The 20,687-nt window shown below is 37.2% G+C and overlaps 1 protein-coding gene across 1 annotated transcript in view; it reads right to left on the bottom strand.

The window, feature by feature from the left end:
- Positions 1–20,687, bottom strand: part of xpo4 (exportin 4) — a 181,770-nt gene that overhangs the window by 19,385 nt on the left and 141,698 nt on the right. The window contains 4 exon segments of the mRNA XM_051926199.1: positions 1,644–1,818; positions 2,646–2,815; positions 3,084–3,243; positions 15,595–15,772. Coding sequence (XP_051782159.1) covers positions 1,644–1,818; positions 2,646–2,815; positions 3,084–3,243; positions 15,595–15,772 — 683 coding nt within the window.

Raw genomic sequence — 20,687 nt, 5'->3', positions numbered from 1 at the left:
AAATACCTGTTACCATGAATAGGAAAGTGAGAAGAAGATGAACTGATCACCAAAAGGCAAAAAGTTAAAGATTACTCATTTCTTTTCAGCATTTAATGCAAGATTAGTGTATTATTCTTGTTTTGTAGAATTGTACAATGAAAAAAGGAAAGGAGCACCAAACCAAAGTTTGGACACCCTAAGGTATCCAAGGTCTCAAATAACTTTTACTAAGGTCTCAGACCTTCATCAGCTATGGCTTGTCCACAGTCATCGTTAGGAAAGCCCAGGTGATACGAATTTCAAACCTCTATAAATTCTCCTCATAGCGGTTTATGGATGACTCCTCAAACCTTGTCCCAACAATCAGCAGCCATGGGCTTCTCTAAGCAGCTGCCCAGCACTCTGAAAAATATAATAATTGATGCTCACAAAGCAGGAGAAGGCCTCAAGAAGATAGCAAAGTGTTTTCAGGTAGCCGTTTCCTCATTTTGTAATGTTATTAAGAAACGGCAATTAACAGCAACAGTGGAGGTCAAGTTGAGGTCTGGAAGACCAAGAAAACTTTCTGAAAGAACTGCTCGTTGGATTGTTAGAAAGGTGAATGAAAATCCCTGTTTGACTGCAAAAGACCTTCAGGAAGATTCAGCAGACTTTGAAGTGGTGGTGCACTATTCTGCTGTGCAGTGACACCTGAATATGACGTTCATGGTACAGAAAATCTTTCCTGTGTCCTAGACACAAAATTCAGCACTTGACGTTTGCAAATGAACATTCTAAACAAGCCTGATGCATTTTGGAAACAAATCATGTGGACTGATAAAGTCAAAATAGAACTTTTTCACCACAATGTGCAAATGTATGTTTGGAGACAAACGGGCACTGAATTCCAGGAAAAGAACACCTCTCCATTAAGCATGGGTGTGGATCAATCATACTTTGGCTTGTGTTGCAGCCAGTGGCACAGGGGACGTGTTATTGGTAGTGAGAAGAATGGATTCAAATAAATACCAGCAAATTCTGGAACCACATCACACCATCTTTAAAACAGTTCCAGTTAAAAACAGGATGGGACCTACATTGTGATCCGAAACATATCTCACAATCGCAAGAGATGAAAGCTCACAGTTCTGCCATGTTCATCACAGTCCCCTTACCTAAACATTATTGAAAATCTGTGGACAGGTCTCAGAAGAGAAGTGCATGCAAGACGGCCCAAGAATCTTGCAGAATTAGAAACCTTTTGGTGAAAATACCCTAAGTAAGAACTGAAAGACTCTTAGGTGGCTACAAAAAGAATTCAAAAGCTGTGATACTTGCCAAAGGGGGTGTTACTAACTACTGATCATGTCGGGTGCCCAAACTTTTGCTTTGGGCCCTTTTTATTTTTTTGATGTTTTGTACTTGTGAATGATGTAAATAAAAATGTAATTTTGCTTTAAATATTAAAGAAATGTATCATCTTTAACTTGATGCCTTTTGGTGATAAGTTCATCTTCTCACTTTACAGTATCAGACATTTTAAACAAGGGTGCCCAAGCTTTTGCTTGGCACTTTAGAACTGAAACCCCATTTACATTCAAATTTAGCAAAAGACTCCACAAAATGATAAAAAGACTTAGCTACAATATTCTACAAAAAAAAAAAATAAAAAATAAACTTACTTCAGTCCAGTACTGCTGTTTTGTTTCTGTGTCCATATGTGCAAACCCACCTAAAACAAGAGCTTTCATCAGGGTTCTTTGCACAGAGCTAGAAAGGAACTGTAATGGTGGGCTTCTGCTGGCAAACTGCTTAGCCAAATTCCACCAGTTTTCACACTGGATTACAATATTTGCTCTAGAAAATAAAAATAAATATATAGCTATATAAATATTTTATATGTCCCTGGCATGAAAAAGATGTTAACCGTGAAAGATAATTCTCATAAACAAAGAACATTTAAGACACAGACAAATCAGTGTAGTGTACACATTCATTCCATTTCAGAAGATCCTGCAGTAGTTATTATTAGTTTTTCCCCCCACTTTAAAAGCACATTATCGCAACATTCTTTAATGGTGCACATCAAAAACTACTATGGATAATGATTTTGTTTTGGCACAACTAAGGGACGGCAGAAGTAATGCATTGTACTGATACTTGCTTAACAAAACATTGAAGATACTCCACCAACACTGGCAAAGCTTTACACATTCTGACATAAAACATTCTATTAACATTTAAGTTCAGTGGTTGGTTTTACTCTTGGTTTTCGCAACATTACACAGGAAAAAGACTGACATGAACCATGTAGTTTTACAAGCAATGCCAAAATAAGATCCATTGGCAACACTATGAACTAACAGGAGCAAATTAAAATCACTTGTTTATATTGAATTTCTAGTTATTCAGACACAGTATGATGAATCAAAGAGAAAAAGAACTGTTGAAGTTTTTATGCTCCTCACGTTAGTAGTCCTATACTGTATGTACATTGTTTACCATCACTTCTAATAATACCATGTATTCTACATAAACACTTTTTTATACACACACACTTTATTAATATTTTTTCATGATATCTCGAAGAGTTTTAAATGAGCTGCAGGTGATAATAAACTAAAATATTTAGAGCCAGATTGTTGGTCCATTTCTTTTAAGCAGAGTCTGGAACCATTACTTACCGTTCCCTGCGCTCAACTAAAGTAACAAGTAGCTCCACAGTATCATGTGACAAGTCTGGTTCTGAGCTCCACACCGATAAGTTGCTAATGACCTTCTCCAATAGATATCCCACAATCCATTGTGCTCCTTCAGTATCAGCTCCAAATGCAGTATTAAAGGGCAGGCTTACCTATGACCAGGAACAAAAACAGGCAACAATTAACTAACTGTAATTATGAAAAAGGGTATTTCAAAAGACATTAAAAATCAGCTTGTGTTTAATGAAGGCTCAATAAGGATGAGAATTAAAATAAGCCTCTCAGAATTACAGGTGTCTAGTCATTCTAGCAATGTAAAAATACAGCTAAGTGCTTACATGCAACAAGAGCATTTATTTAAAACTAAATATTTAAATATTTACACACAAACCAATATGTAAGAAGTGTTAATGTGCTCACCTGGTTATACAGTTTTTCATCTACTAGTAAGTATGTTTTAGCCCATCTTTTCAGGAACCAAACAATATCTTTGCCCATCTGTGGACTTAGTAAGTCTGTCAGATTTGCTCTTGTTGCCCGGGACTCCACTTCTGATGTTCTCAAAACAGCAGACAGTAACCTACATTATAAAAAGTCAGCAAAAAAAGTGTTCAAATCAAGTTCAAAATAATTTAAGTGTGTACTTATTTAGCATCCTGCTTTTTTTTCCTGCAGTGGGCCAAACTACTGTATATTTTGATAAAAATACATCATAAACACTGTACATTTAAATGACTATTGCCCTTTAAATTGTGTTTTTAAAATGTTTTATTAAGTTAAACATCACATTAAAATATATTAAACCCAATCCAATCAAAAATACAAACAAATATTTTTTAAAGGGAGTTTATATACATTACACTATAATCAACACTTAAAGCCTCACCACTAGATACTTTGGAAAGCTCTGTGAATAAAAGGCCTCTATTAAAACATCTAAAGGACAACAGAATAGAGGCAGAACCAAGGCAGGGACATTTAGAACAACACTAATACATTAATACAATCTATAAAAAAATGTAACTTGTATCACTGGTATGTGAATAATGTTTCCTTTTTCTTAATTTTAAACAAAGCATTTCCTAATATGTCTGAGAAGATATTTATTCTTGATTGATATGGCTTAAAGACTAAGTTACCTAGATCCAGAGACATTGATATAATTCTACTTTGTGTTTTCTCTTTATTTATCCCTCCCTAGTACTTGTTTTATTGATGAAAGTACCATGTGTGTTTACTTTCAGCCTTTTGATGTTGTCACTCTGTGGGCAGAGGATGCTACCACACACTGTATGCACATGTGCCTATGTTGCATGATATTTTGTATTTCACTGTTGCTGTTTTATGTTGGTGCAGTACTTCGAGTCATTCCTCAAAAACAAAAAGTGCTAAACAAGAATACATTGATTTAAACAGCTCATGCCTCTTATCAAGATTATCATTACAGTTTTAGACTTTACCTACAGTTTGCTATCTATAACCTCTTTACTTTTATTATGTAAAAGTCAATCTTTGTTCAGGTGCATTATGCAAACATATTCTTTGCTAATTTATCGTACCACAAAGAAACACTGTTTCATGAAATTGCTACTGTTGATTCTTGATTGGTAGTCAAATAACTACAGTTTTAGTCTACATCTTTCATGCATTCTATTGCTTGTTTTTCATAACAAATACATTTAAAACTAGGCGGAGGTTTATATTACTTAATATTACACACACAGACACACATCCTCTTCATAAAATGTTTAATTACATTATAAACACTTAAATGAAGAAAAAAAAAAACAGTCGGCCCTAAACATCTGTAGATCAAAAATATTAGGAAAATTAAAAAAGCCATAGTTTCAAAAAGCAAAAAGTGAAATTTGCTGTGCACTGGGCAATATGTTAAATCAACAGGAAAGAAGAGATTTGTAGGCATACACTGCTATAGCCTTGCACCATATAACTGGAATAAAATGTTGCACAGGAATAAACTCACAGCTCCAAAATGGAAGCAATTGCTGAGCCAGCAAAACTCCTTTTCAGTTGTCTAGCTCTGCTAACACAAAGCACACATGCTCTACACTGTAGACCGAGTAACCGAGTTTTCTGGCAATCTATACCTTTATAAAAGGAAAGCTCTCTCTCACTCACCTATCCGACCTTTACACTTCCAGCAGTACTGCAGCTCTTAAACAAATGCAAAAGACACACATATTCCAGAAAACTTTTTAAAACAATTAAAGGATATGTACTTCTCATAAAAAATAAACTTTCTGGTACTTTAGTAAAGGTATAACATGTATTCAATTTTTCTTTGTAGTTAAGAGTTTCAGATGCTTTGATTAATAATTTAAAATTTGAACTCTGTAATTTAAAACTGTCATATGTTTCTTTCAAAGTCTTAAATGTGTATTGGTATTGGATTTAAAAACTTTGAACTTTAAAAGCTTGATGCTGAATGGTTGGAATTTGCCAAAAACTGAATTAGCTTAACTTGTGTAAGTAAAATATGTACCACATACACATGGGCACACATCTTTTCAAATATAGTCAAAACATGCTCTAAACATATCTTCTCATGGAAATGATTTTTCCTCTATACAAGAAATATGAAGCACAACAATTAGACTTGAGGAATGTAACAAACTACAACTATAGATAAAGTATGTAGAAGATTACAGAGAGAGAGACTAAAAAAAAGACCTGAAATCGTAGCCAATATAACGAGCGCATTTTTTCAGTACTATTCTGAAAAAACTATTCACAATGAAAGAAAAAAAAAATCAAGGAAACCATGAAGGAAATAGCAAGTTAACTAGATAAAATTTTAATCAAAGAACACACAAAATCAGTGAAGTGAATGCCTTGGCACAGAATTATAATTAAATAATCTTTGAGTAATAAAATCACAAGCCTGATGGGATTTTTTTACCCAAAAACATACTTCATAAATATTTAGGAAGCAAATTCCAGGCATCTCATCAGATGGGAACAGAATGTAATGACTTCTCCCGTCAAATGTAAGTTCAGTGTACAAATGCTATATAAAAATACTAGAAATAAAATCCAACTTTGGTTTATAGCAGAAAGAGTCTAGCAAAATAGTATGTCCAAACTTTTCACTGGAGTTGTAGATAAAAGGAAAACATCAAACAATGTTTGCTCCAGACTTTCACATGGCTGTAAAAGGCAGAGATAACACTATGCAACAAGCCAGTCCTTCATGTGGAGTGAGGTCATCAGTGCAGTCTCCAAGGTATCTGCGTAGGGACAGTTACTCTCTCCCATCATTTGTATATTAATACATTCATTATGATATGGTAAGTCAGCTTGAGAAATTTGACAGTGACAGAACTACAGGGACAGCAAATGTTGAGGCATTAATTCAGTTAGACCCAAATAGCCTTGCAAGAATGGGCAATAAACTTGGAAAATGTAGATGACTGCAATGTGCCACATACAAGCAAAATGACTTACAAGAAACAAATTCTGAAAAGGATTTAGTTGCTTATCTGATGCAAAATTGTCAAGAATCAATCAAAATACAGAATAAATAGTAAATAAATGTTAAATTTTACTGAAAAAAATCTTTTGACTCTCAACCAAGGGATGGAGTGCTCATGTTCTACAATACACTAGTGATAAGTACTTTGGGAGTGCAGCTCTAACCACCACTGTGCCAAAAACAACATTGTGCAGAGCAGGAGAACCAATAGCATCTTTGAACTAAAGAGCATTTAGAAATCAATCAGGTAAAGAAAATTAAACCTCATTCGTTCTGAACTGAGAAGGCTGCTAAAGAACCTAATCTAGATCATCACAAGTTTGAAAGTCCATCACAAGACCAGGTTGTCAGATATTAATTCAATTCATTAAGCGTGACAGCAGTAAGGTACCCATTCAATTGTCTAACTAAAAATCTATGCACAAGAATCTGGAGTGCATAAATGTCTAATCATACTAGAACATAATTTACATGTGAACATTTAAATACTTATGTTGACAACTCTACTGAAAATTTAAAGTAACTTCTTTCCTACAGCATTTAAAATTTTAGTTCTAGTTTTAGTAGATTCTGTCTGCAGCTTGCTGTCTCCTCAGTGCCTTACAGCAATATGCAAGATGCCACTCATTAGAATCTCCATGGCAGACAGTTTAAAGCCCTCATTTTTGGATATTTGAATGCAGCTACTGGAAGATGCAATATCTGTTGCTTGACATGTGTATTAGCGTGGCCTCAAGGCTAGCTGATGAGCAGCATTCGAGAATATTAGTGTGCGGAACCTTGCCCTCCCAAGTGATGCCCAGGATCTTCTGGGAGGCAACAGATGTGGAACACTTCTAGTGTGTGGATTTGCTTGCAGTAGGGAATCTAGGAATCACATCCATAAAGGAGTGTTGATATACATATTGCATGATATACCAAAACCTTGGCTATCATGTGGAAATTTAGGTCATAGAAGGCACACTTGTGTAGATGGCCGAATGCAGACGAGGCTAATTGGAGGAGGTTCTGAATCTTCTCAGTCACAGAAGCATCACTAGACATTATGCTTCCAAAGTAGGGTAAGTCTGAGGTAGGCAGTCTGAAGGGTTAGTATTTTCTTAGAGGCACCAATTTCCTGGTTCATCTAGGAATAGGTTGAGTGTAAGGACTCAACAGTCCTCTGAAGGCTTTCAGGGTGAAGAGCTACACCAGCAACATCGTCAATACACTGGAGTTCATAAATGTTTATCAAGGAGGTTCCTGAGCTGTCTCTAGGAGTTGGCGGATGGCCAAGATCATGTCAATTGTGCTGTATTTGGGAAGAAAGCCAACTTGCAACTCTGGAAGTACTCTGTCTGCAACATGACACATTAGCCAGAGAAGCAAAGGACTTTCCCAGAAGCATCCAGCAATTAAATACCATGGCTGTTGCCACAGTCCGATCAGTCTTCCTTATTCTTATAGATGGCAACATGATTCCATGAGTTGGAAATTTTGCCAAGCTTTCAAAACTGAGTGAAGAAATTGGTCAATTTAAGCTTGACATGTGTATCACTATACGAGAAGTGAATATTGCTAAATGAAATGAGGGTGGAACTTTGGATTTCTTATCAGAAAAATACATCATGACAGGAACAATGCTGACTAAGAATAAATTATTTCTCATTTATCTAAACATGATTAACAAAGTAAAAAGTTGCATTTCAAAATATTTTATATATATATATATATATATATATATATATATATATATATATATATATATATATATATATATATATATATATTGTGGCACCCGGACGGGGACGCCCAGGAGGAGGGCTCGTTCCTCCTCCAGAACGCGAGGGGGCATCCGCCCTGGTTGTACTGGGGGCCACGGGTACAGAGCTTGGAAGCTCTACCCTGTAGGGGCCTGTGGCCACCGCCAGGGGGTGCCCTGATGCCTTGGGTACCCTGGACCCCAGCGCTTCCGCCACACCCGGAAGTGCTGGAGGGAAGAGAAGAGGGGACACCAGGAGTGCTTCCGGGTACACAGCCGACATTTCCGCCACACTGGGGAGTGTCGGTGGAAGATTGCCGGGGAGCACCTGGAGCACATCCGGGTGTATATAAAAGGGGCCGCCTCCCTCCAGTCATTGACAAGAGTCAGGAGGAAGGAAGATGATGTCGGGAGGAAGACAAGGAGGCGGCCTGAAGAAGGCATTGTGTTGTGGCCAGGACTTTGGGGTCTTTGGGGTTTGTGAGCACGATAAGAACTGTGTACATATTGTAAATAAACGCGCGTTGGGTGACATGAACGTGTCTGCCTGTCTCCACAATATATATATATATATATATATATATATATATATATATATATATATATATATATATATAAAGGAGAGTTGGGATCCGAGAGACTGTTTGTGGAGGGATGGAGAGTTAAGGCAGGTGGTGGAGTCACGTGATCATCTCCCCTCCCATTCACCTCATTTCATTCACTTCATTTCACTCCGAGCTGAGCTCCGCAGCTGACGCGGTCTTGCCATTCTTTTTCCATAGTGTTTAGTCCTTTCTCCTTTACTGTTTAGTAGATGCGGTACTTACTGAATAGTATATTTTTCCTTTAGTGTTTCTACTTAGTGTTTCGTAGACGCGGTGTGTGAAAGGAGAGTTGGGATCCGAGAGACTGTTTGTGGAGGGATAGAGAGTTAAGGCAGGTGGGGGAGTCAAGTGATCATCTCCCCTTCCATTCACCTGATTTCATTCACTTCATTTCGCTCTGAGCTGATGCGGTCTTGCCGTTCTTTTTCCATAGTGTTTAGTCCTTGTTCCTTTACTGATTTACTGTTTAGTAGACGCGGTACTTACTGAATAGTATTTTTTCCTTTAGTGTTTCTACTTAGTGTTTCTTAGTGTTTAGTAGACGCGGTGTGCCGGTGTTCCCGGCGGTGTTGCGGTTTACCTGTTACTTTCTACTTCGTTTTGTACTTTTGTAATCGATAGCAGAAACACGAAACGCAGTTTATAGCATTCCATGCAGTTCTTGCTCAGCGGTATACATAGGACAAACTTCAAAAAGAATCACAACACGTATACAGGAACAGGGACTCACTTTCATTGATCTACACGCATACTAAATCAACCGGACATACATTTAACTGGGACAATGTACAAGTAAAATTTAAGGCCAGTACTAAAAGTGCCAGAGAGCTGGACGAATCTTGGCTATCAAATGAGAATGCCATCAACAGACACTTGGACATAAATCCAGCATATGCAAACTTAAGAAGAACATGTTCATAATAAATAAACTGTACACCCAATACCCCCCCCCCCAATCACACTGACTTAGCTACCCCCCCCAGCCCCCCGTAATGTTTTGCTATATATTGCCTTTGATTCTTGTAAGTCTAAGCATTATCCTCTGATGAAGACCCCTGGCAGGGGTTGAAAGCTCAGGAATAAAAACTACTTTATAATACGTGATTCATTTTTTCCTCCCTTCGTGGATCTCCAGCTGCAAATATGTATTATATATATATATATATATATATATATATATATATATATATATATATATATATATATTCTTTTTCCTTGTTTATTTTTGCCCTATTAAAAAGCCCTTAGCAATTCTCCTTTGGCCATGCTCTCCTTCTCAAGGGTGGGGTTTGATTTGTCTTCAATCCTTTTTTGTAGTATTAGGGTGTTGTACCGTGTTAGCCATTATGAATGTAGAGAAAAGCCAAGCAAAATGACACCTTTTATTGGCTAACTAGAAAGATTACAATATGCAAGCTTTCGAGGCAACTCAGGCCCCTTCTTCTAGCTTGCATATTGTAATCTTTCTAGTTAGCCAATAAAAGGTGTCATTTTGCTTGGCTTTTCTCTACATCCTTTTTTGTATAAATTGATCTATTTGTATGGAATGATTACAATAAAATTAATAAATTAAATAAAAAAAAGAAAAAAAAAGAAGATGATGTGTGTTTTTGTGAGTTATTTTATGCAATAAATAATCCTTTATTTGAACCCAGGACACTTTTATTGGTGTTTGTATTGGGGGCTCACTGGCACCATATTTCCATCACGAATACTGAACTACTGCCTGCCTTGGGTGGTCCATATCACATTCCCAGTATATCAGGCCTTGATCCCTGATACTTTCTACTTGATTGAAACTATCTTTACTAAGATGTGGCTCTTCACTCATTTCAAACAGACAAGAAATCAAATTCTTTTATCTCAATGGCTCCACTTTTCAATTTTGCCTATCCTTTCTACTAGTTCTTCTTCTAGACCGACTAGTTCTTTACTTGTACTTGTTGAGGAAGTGGACAGTTCTGTTTCTACTGTGTTTTCAAACACTACTGTACGCCAGTTTTTTCATTAATAGTATCATGGATACAATATGCTCAAGCAGCAGCTAAACTACCATCACCTGTAAAATTGTGCTTGAATTCTTCTGTTTGTGCTGATATTGCTATTGTCCTGTAAGCTGATAAGAAGGTACTTCTCATATCTTACCAATTACTATATATATTTATATTTTTACAAAAGTCCTTCACAAAGGATTTCATCAAAATAATCTTAAATGGTAAACTGGAATGTGTTTCAAAATAACATATGATAAAAATACAAATTCATTCAAAAGATGGTAATTTACAGGGAGGCAAATGTAGTCCACACAGGTAAACCTGAAATGGCTGAAAAAAGATAGATTTATGAGATGACAATACAGTATAATCAGAATTGGTGCAACTGCTACAAATGATTCAGATCAAAAATATATATGTACACATACAATCATTTAAAAGTAAATAGTGAGTTTTACAGAATGACTTAAATGTGACCTTATTATGAAGTTTTCCTGAGAACAGCAGCAAAAATACTGTGAAGTACTGACAAAGACTTGCACAAAGATTCTTTGGAATGGGCAATGGCTGAAGCTAGGGTGCATTGCTCCAGCAGGTGTAGTAATGACAGGTAGTCTAGTTTGAAGAAGGAGACAGCAGACTCACACTCAGTGATTGTAATGTTTTTATTCAGTTATGTACTTGTTCAAATGACGTTGTATGTAATCTCCTTGTTCACCTGCTGACATGTTGTAATTGTGTATAGGAAGGTTGGTTGTCCACTAAGAAGCATTCTGAAATGAAACACTTTTCTTCTATAGTTTAACTCTGAGAAACCACTGGGTTTCTTGAGAGAATAGTATGTGAATATATGTATATTTCAAACCTAGTCATACGGAGATGAGAAAATCAATGAATGGCACACGGCAAGTGTATGACAGGGTTTTGAATATTCACTTGCCAATATTGACTTGTCAAGACATATGAGCTTCCACTCAGTATAACTTGCTGAAGGTGTCCAACAACTTACATTTCCAGTTGAGAAAAAGAAGGCAATGACCGAGAATGGGTGTGGTGGACTACATGTGACCCAAGAAGGGACCATGGATGGCGTGGGCTGGAATGTGTACTTGGGTGAGCTCCTTTCACAAATAGATTTCTTTGTATATGCAAGAGGGACAGTGTTTACTTGTGACAAATGGAAAATAGCCTGTAATCATGTTTAAAGTTAGCATGTTTACCTTAATTAGACTTTGAAAACGGTGTCCTTTCAAGAGAATGAATATAAACCATTCTTTGAGAATATGGGTGATGATGGAACACAATACAAGTTTAGATATATGGTAGATGAAGTATGCCATTACTTTTGTGCATACGTAAAACCCATTACGGGGTCTTGGAGCCAAGGAGACTTTCATTTACCACAAAATGGTTCACTTTTAACACTAGAATCCCAGAAGCCTATGAAAAAACTCTTAATCCGGGGCCACCTTAAATTCCTTCGCACCTCTCCATTAGCATCTTTTGTTTTGTAAATATGTCAATCAGCACAAGCGGCAAGCAGCCTGCTATCCCATCCCCCCACCACTACAGCTCAAATCGGGGAAAAAGTTCGCCCAGCTCAAGGCTCTTCATCTGGGTGTGAGGTGCCTGGAATTGTGTACAGTAAATAATATATCGTTATTTGGAACACATGCATTTCATGTGTGTTCCATGTCTACAACTATCTATGTAAATACAGGATGACAGGAAATGCGAGAAATGCAAGAAATGAACACATAGCTAAAACAAACTTTTTTCATGTTATAGTACTGACGACAAAATTTTGACATGAAGTGTGAAAACTGAAGTCCAAATAGCAAACAAACAATTTCACAAAAGGTACAACAAAACAAGTGCACTTTTACTCAAGAATATAACCGAAGGGGGAAAAAAAAAAAATCAAATCGGGTTAGAGTACGACACTGACACGACCACTTGGGTGGTGCAGTGGTAAGGACTGCTGACACATAATCAAGAGGTTGTGGGGGTTCAATTTTGGCCGCTTCCCAGAATTAAAGTTTTAAGTAGTGAGCTGCTCTTGTTACTATTACAAAATAAAAACCATACATTTGATTTGAGCCCGTAACAGCCACTGTAAATTTATGGTACTTGTAAAGGTTAGCGTTTATTTGTTTTTTTTTATTATTCAGTTTTATTTTTTCAGTCACATTCAGATGAGGATGAGGGTTCTACACTGGAGAAAGAGAACAGAAGCCCCCCCTGCAAGAAACATCCACTCACACATAAGAACAACGCAGTTGCACCAGGCATAAAGGCGAAAGATGGCACCATTTGGATGCAGCAACAGCTTGGCCATCATCCTGTCAGTCAATCACCACACGCGCGTCCTTCAACGAAACAGCAGGGCTTATTGGAGCTCGCCAAGGTATCATGCAAAGTTCTGTTTGTGATTATGTTTTGTGATGGTCTTTATATGAAAAACATTTATATGTTACTTACATAAACACCACATCGAATGTTTTTTACCTATATTTATTTACTTATCTTCCTACACCACAAAGTCACAAGTAGACTGCAGAGCTTCCAGTGTTTGATCGACACAGGCATGCTGACAAAGTACATGTGCAATGCCACTCCTTATTTAGAAAAAGATCAGTTATGAAAAGTGCGATGGCAGCTTCCACCTGCAGCTACAGACACTTCAGTATGCAAGCAACTCTCCATGTTAGTGTTTAGATCTGATGGTGTATGTGCCCAAAAAAAAAAAAAGAACTCTGACTGCATTCTCGTAACATTGTTCGCATACTGAAGTATGCACTTCAGCACATACTCTGCACTTGGTAATTCTTAAGAGTTAGGTGACACCTCTCCAAGTTCACGAATACAGTAAAACTGCTAGGGAGTCTTTGGGTTCTTTTTTGTTCCAAAGATCACACACTGCTACTTATATATTAGGACTATACTTTTATAATGATTATATATCTATGTTATATTGTTATATAAGCTTGCATTAATTAATTTTTTTGTTGCTTATAAATTATGCTCACCTAATTACAGTACATTTATTTTTCTTTTCTTGTAACAGTTTCCTTGATATATTGTAAATAACTAAGCTACACTCCATGTACGAAAATGTGCTATAGAAATAAATGTTGTTACTAGCCCCACATGAGGAGTATACACACTTGTATATCTATTTGACATTGTGGGACAAATTAAGCAGTAGCTAATCTGCATATGCTGAACTCCATGTTCTTGTCAAGTACTCTGTAGACTCTGTGTTGATCCTCTCTGGGGAAAACCACTTAGCATATGCTTGTTAGTCCCTAATGTGCTACGCTGAATACAAATGAATGATAAGAATTCTAAGCATTCTGTCACAGTGCAGTTATTATATTCAACAGAGTTAAGACGTAGTCATACAGTGGTGTGAAAAACTTTTTGCCCCCTTCCTGATTTCTTATTCTTTTGCATGTTTGTCACACAAAATGTTTCTGATCATCAAACACATTTAACCATTAGTCAAATATAACACAAGTAAACACAAAATGCAGTTTTTAAATGATGGTTTTTATTATTTAGGGAGAAAAAAAATCCAAACCTACATGGCCCTGTGTGTAAAAGTAATTGCCCCCTTGTTAAAAAATAACTTAACTGTGGTGTATCACACCTGAGTTCAATTTCCGTAGCCACCCCCAGGCCTGATTACTGCCACACCAGTTTCAATCAAGAAATCACTTAAATAGGAGCTGCCTGACACAGAGAAGTAGACCAAAAGCACCTCAAAAGCTAGACATCATGCCAAGATCCAAAGAAATTCAGGAACAAATGAGAACAGAAGTAATTGAGATCTATCAGTCTGGTAAAGGTTATAAAGCCATTTCTAAAGCTTTGGGACTCCAGCGAACCACAGTGAGAGCCATTATCCACAAATGGCAAAAACATGGAACAGTGGTGAACCTTCCCAGGAGTGGCCGGCCGACCAAAATTACCCCAAGAGCGCAGAGACGACTCATCCGAGAGGTCACAAAAGACCCCAGGACAACGTCTAAAGAACTGCAGGCCTCACTTGCCTCAATTAAGGTCAGTGTTCACGACTCCACCATAAGAAAGAGACTGGGCAAAAACGGCCTGCATGGCAGATTTCCAAGACGCAAACCACTGTTAAGCAAAAAGAACATTAGGGCTCGTCTCAATTTTGCTAAGAAATATCTCAATGATTGCCAAGACTTTTGGGAAAATACCTTGTGGACTGATGAGACAAAAGTTGAACTTTTTGGAAGGCAAATGTCCCGTTACATCTGGCGTTAAAGGAACACAGCATTTCAGAAAAAGAACATCATACCAACAGTAAAATATGGCGGTGGTAGTGTGATGGTCTGGGGTTGTTTTGCTGCTTCAGGACCTGGAAGGCTTGCTGTGATAGATGGAACATGAATTCTACTGTCTACCAAAAAATCCTGAAGGAGAATGTCCGGCCATCTGTTCGTCAACTCAAGCTGAAGCGATCTTGGGTGCTGCAACAGGACAATGACCCAAAACACACCAGCAAATCCACCTCTGAATGGCTGAAGAAAAACAAAATGAAGACTTTGGAGTGGCCTAGTCAAAGTCCTGACCTGAATCCAATTGAGATGCTATGGCATGACCTTAAAAAGGCGGTTCATGCTAGAAAACCCTCAAATAAAGCTGAATTACAACAATTTTGCAAAGATGAGTGGGCCAAAATTCCTCCACAGCGCTGTAACAGACTCATTGCAAGTTATCGCAAACGCTTGATTGCAGTTATTGCTGCTAAGGGTGGCCCAACCAGTTATTAGGTTCAGGGGGCAATTACTTTTTCACACAGGGCCATGTAGGTTTGGATTTTTTTTTCTCCCTAAATAATAAAAACCATCATTTAAAAACTGCATTTTGTGTTTACTTGTGTTATATTTGACTAATGGTTAAATGTGTTTGATGATCAGAAACATTTTGTGTGACAAACATGCAAAAGAATAAGAAATCAGGAAGGGGGCAAATAGTTTTTCACACCACTGTAAATAACAATTGCAGGTCAAATGAAACATAAGGAAGTGAGCTGTGAAATGCAAGGTGGGAAGTGAAGCAATCTTACCTAATAGCAGAATCTGTCCTGTTACATCCTGGAATTGAAGAGGCCTTCTCCCCAGGAGAGCCAAGTATCTGAAGTGTTGTGTTAATATCCACTTCTGTTGAGTGCTGAATTGAATATTCCATTATCTCTGGAGGTATGAGAGGAGTCTCACCCTGAGTATCATCAGCCAAGAGGTAGCCTACACAACCAGGTAGAAAAACTACAACGTTAAAATAAATTAACTGGTTGACAACATATCCCGTAAACCAAGGTATTCCAAGCAGTTTACGAAAATAGATGACAGTTGTTCTTCTTACACCCTGCAGTCCAATTTATCAAACACACCCCCTGAAGTTACCTACAAAAAAGCACTAAGTTGATTGATTGACTGACTGACTGGCAATACTTTGACTATTTGATGACGTTTTGGTTTTTTTAATGGGATGAAATAAAGTTGTAAAAGGTGATGTGAAACAAATATGAAATGAAATTTTAATATCCAAATAAGACACCACATATAAATAAGCACAAATTTGGATAAATATTATACTAAGAAATAAGAACCTTCATGTCGATGTTAATTTGACACGCACCACCTACCTAAAGACTGAGGCAGACCACATACATCCCTTCAAGGAAACAATATTCCCTGAAGGCAGTGGTCTCTTTCAGCAGGACAATGCACTCTGCACTGCAAACAATTTTTCAGGAATGGTTTGAGGAACGTGACAAAGAGTTCAAGGTGTTGACTTGGCCTCCAAATTTTCCAGATCTCAATTTAATCCATGTAGGCCCTATCCTGCAGCTTATAAGACAAATGATCTGCTGCTACTGTCTTGGTACCAGATACCACAAGACACCTAGAAAAGTTTTATAAAGTCCATGTCTCAACAGTTGACTTGGCAGCACAAGGGGGCCTACACAATATTAGGTGGTTTTAACGGTGTGGCTGACTAGTGTAAATCCTTATATCCTAAATGTTCAGGGAACAGTCGCTACATGAATTTAATGTGCTCTGTCTGGTGACTGCTGTCTGAGACTGCAGGTGGCATAACAGGCCTCCAGTTTAAGAAGCAGTAAGCCATTAGCAAGTGTGCTGAGGAGCATGTAGATTATAAGGGATTTAACATTCTACTTTAGTTAAAATTAGTTTTGGGAAAACTTTCTAAATTAACACTCAATCTTAAGATGGAGTTTACGATGCTTTTAGTCTTAGAATGCTTTCAGTAAACTCATTCATACAAGGCTAACTTTATTAGCTACATGACCCAGAAGCATAAAAATGATCTCCTTGTAAGTGAAAGGGATATTTGCATAAATAACTCCAGCATACTCTTTCTAGAACCTGCTGGTATGAAAGATGACACTGTTCTTATAGTTATCTATCTAAACTAAGTGTTAATCTACTGCATCCTCCCCCACTGGACACACTGTCCGAGTTGAAAGTAATGATTGTCATTCTAGGAGGACATACATGATGTAAAGACAGACAGAGAAGGAAAATAGTGGTATAAGGAATATAAAGAAAGAGAAAGGGTCTAAAACGAGAAAAATGAGATACAGTTTCAAGATATAAAAGACCAGGAGATAAGTTTCAGTACTAAATTTACTACAAACGCTACAATAAATTGATAAAAAAAAATACAGGAAAATACAAGTAAGGTAGAGAATAAAATTAGAGTACTTGCTGCTCAACTTGTAAACTTCTGTTGAAAAAGCCGAACAATTTGACATCCACCCTGGATGAAAAAGCAACAGCTGCAAATTCACAATACAAAGTGCTAGCTGATAAACTGGCTGCACTGGAAGATGGATATTGAAGGAACAACATTGGAATTAAAGGTCTTCCTGAAAAATTAAGTCCAAACCCGGTGAAATTCATAGCTGAACTATTCTCTGAAATAACTGGAGAGGACTTTAAATCGGACATGGAGATCTCAGCAGCCTATGGTATATCGAATGCCTCCAAACCAAAAAGCCCAAATGTCCATTTCAACAAACTACAGACCAAATAAAATTTGATGTCCCTTCTCAGACTGAAAGAGAATATGCTATTTGAAAGTAACAATATTAGTATTTTCCCAGATTTCTCCCTGCAAAAGCTGCCAAACGCACCACATTTTACAGCATTAAACAGCATCTTTGTAGAGCTGAAATCAGATACAGCCTCTTGTACTCTGCCAAACTGAAAGTGGTTATTGAAGATCAGTTTTACATTTTCAGATTTCCGGACAGAGAAAATAAAGAGCTAAAAAGACTGATCCCGATATACTTTTAAAACAGACAATTTTGAGTCACATAGTGTTCTAGCAAGGCAAAGAATATTCTTCTTAAAGCTTGCAACCTGGACCATTGTAATGCGACATTTGTCGTACCTATATATTTTATTTCATTTCCTTTTTAGCCATCCCTTTCCTTTTTTTTTTTTATATATAAAATATTGTTATACTGATATCTCTTAATGAATTAATGACATATACACATACAATAACACATACATAACACATACATTTTGGCTTCTTATGGCTACATTTTGGCATACTGGTTAACACAAAATAATCAGCTATTGACAATTTTTTTGTGTAAGCTTCAGTTATTATATTGAAATTTCTTTCATTAATTATATGTACACTTTGGCTACCATAAAGTAACCAGCTATTGACTTTTTTTATTAGACTTTATTATATTGAAATTACTTCCATCAATTATATGTACACTGTGGCTATGACAGCTACTCTTTCTTTCTTTGTTCTTTTTAAAAACACACCATACCCTTGGTCTATTATATTGGGACTGTTTAAGATCATATCCTTACTGAATTTGGACTGTACCTTCCCAAAATATTAGTTTTAACCTTCTCTACACCACTGCTGGGGGGTTCATTTCACTCTAGATGTGCTTGGTCTCTTGGCATGTCAGAGGACCACAACTTCGCGAAGTGTAGTTTGCCTGTCTCAAAAATGGTTGAGGCTGTTAAGGGGGATTGGGATTTGAGAAAAAGAGAGCAATGCTATTTCATTATGATTCCTTCTACCCCAATAAACGCAAGTGCCAACGTAACAATATGCTCCATAGCCATAACACCTGGCAATGATCCAAATTCTGTCTCAAATCTATCATATATAACAATGCCCTACCTTAGCCCAAGACTAAAAAATGTCAACAAAAGTTCAGAAGCAATGTCTCTATGACCAAATAGTGTACTTTGTGAGCTGGAATGTCAAAGGTCTCAGTGATTAATTAAAAAGAAAGTACCCTCTCACTTAACAGGTCTAAATGCCAAGAAAGTATTTTTTACAGGAAACTCGCCTATTAAGCAAGGACCAGTTTCAATTGCAAAGAGAGTGGACTGGCCAAATTTTCCACTTCCGCTATACAAAGAAAACTAGGTATGTGGGAATCTTAATATACAGAACTATTCCATTTGTAGTGTCAGATGTAATATTTGATTTTGAAGGGCAATATGTCATGGTGACAGGCAATTTATCTAATACTAAAGTGATTTTTATTATTATTTGTGCACCTAACATGGATGATAGAGATTTCTTCCAAAATGTATTTGCATCTATTCCTAATATTAACACATACAAAATTATAATGGCCAGAGAACACCAGACTGGGTTAAAATGGAGATGGACAAAAAAGCTGCAAGTGCCTTTACCTCACTATTAGTGCTTAGACTTATCTTGCTCAACTGGAAGAATCCCACCCCATCACTTTCAAGTCAACGGGTAACTGATGTTCTATACTATTTGAAATTGGAATATATCAAATTATCACTTAGATGATATGCTGAAAACCTTTTTAAAGATATGGCAGGATCTAATAAGTAACATTTTAGAATAAACTTCCCATTTCAAGAAAGAGGATACTCTTCCTTTCTTGCTGCTTATAAAGAGTGCCTTTGGTTGTTGGCTCTCCTCTCTTTCTTTTGGGTGAGGGTTAAATTTTGCTTTGTTAAGCTTGACTTTATTGTATGAATGTTGTCTACTTTTAATTAAAATAAAAAAAAAAATTAAAGATCATCATCAAGAATTGATATTCTATTACTACATAATCCAATAAATGTACAAGAAATTCTGACAACAGTGATGAAATTTGTCAGCTACTGTGCACATTTCTGGCAGACAGCAGTGCAATATTTGACAATTTACTTATCCACAATAATGTCAGGTGGCTCAGCAGAGGCATGGCATTGTAACGTTTTTTGGACACTCAGAACCGCTAACTTTTCTGTTTGAACAAAACAATGCAAAAGCTTAGCAGTTTGTGTATTTTATGCAGAACGAAAAGAAAATAGAAGTTGCTTTTTATTTGGAGAGATCTGGTATAACTCCATGGTAGAAACATCACAGTATGTGACTTCATGTCAGCAGTGCGATCTTATCAGCTGGAGATATTTAAATATGACATACAGGAAGGAATGCTTCACTTTCCAAAACCTTTGGCACATACATAAAGAAAATATCCCTTTGCAGTTAAAAAAAAAAAACAAAACAAAAAAAAAAACCTGAAATGACTGACCTCCAAGCGTAACTTATTTATTATACAGTAAAACCTTGGATTGCGAGTAACTTGGTCTGCAAGTGTTTTGCAAGACGAGCAAAAATTTTTAATTTTAACTTGATAAATGAGCGAGGTCTTGCAATATGAGAAGTAAGTATTGTGAACACGGTGAACGCAGCTCCAAGGGGATGTGGCCGCTCCTCTGAAACCCCCTCTTAAACAGTGATGCAATGGGAAACACACACAGCTTTTCATCTCCTCTTTGCGGGTTCAGCTGCTAGCCTACTGCTTGCTACTGTGCCGCATGATCTGCATCTTGCGCAGGGCTTTGAACATTTAAAAGAACGTACCATGGCTGTCCGTGTCTCACTGCATTGTCTCTCTTCTCCCAGACATCCTCCGTTCCAGTTGGGGCTCCTGAGTTGCCACAACCCTATGAGGAGGAAGATTTTGTGTTCTTTTGATCAAGAGGCGGAGCTATTGTGACCAGTTTTGACAGTGCGCCCGGATCACTCCTGAAAGACTTCTGTTTGTTCCACCTGTATTCGAATAAAGTTTCTGTCTCTTGAAAACCCTGAGTGAACCGGTGCAACTTTTGTGACCCAAGC

The sequence above is a fragment of the Erpetoichthys calabaricus genome, chromosome 4 (genome assembly GCF_900747795.2).
Source record: "Erpetoichthys calabaricus chromosome 4, fErpCal1.3, whole genome shotgun sequence".
NCBI lineage: Eukaryota > Metazoa > Chordata > Cladistia > Polypteriformes > Polypteridae > Erpetoichthys > Erpetoichthys calabaricus.
The sequence above is the reverse complement of the archived record's forward strand: the minus strand, read 5'-3'. Positions and strand labels throughout refer to the sequence as shown.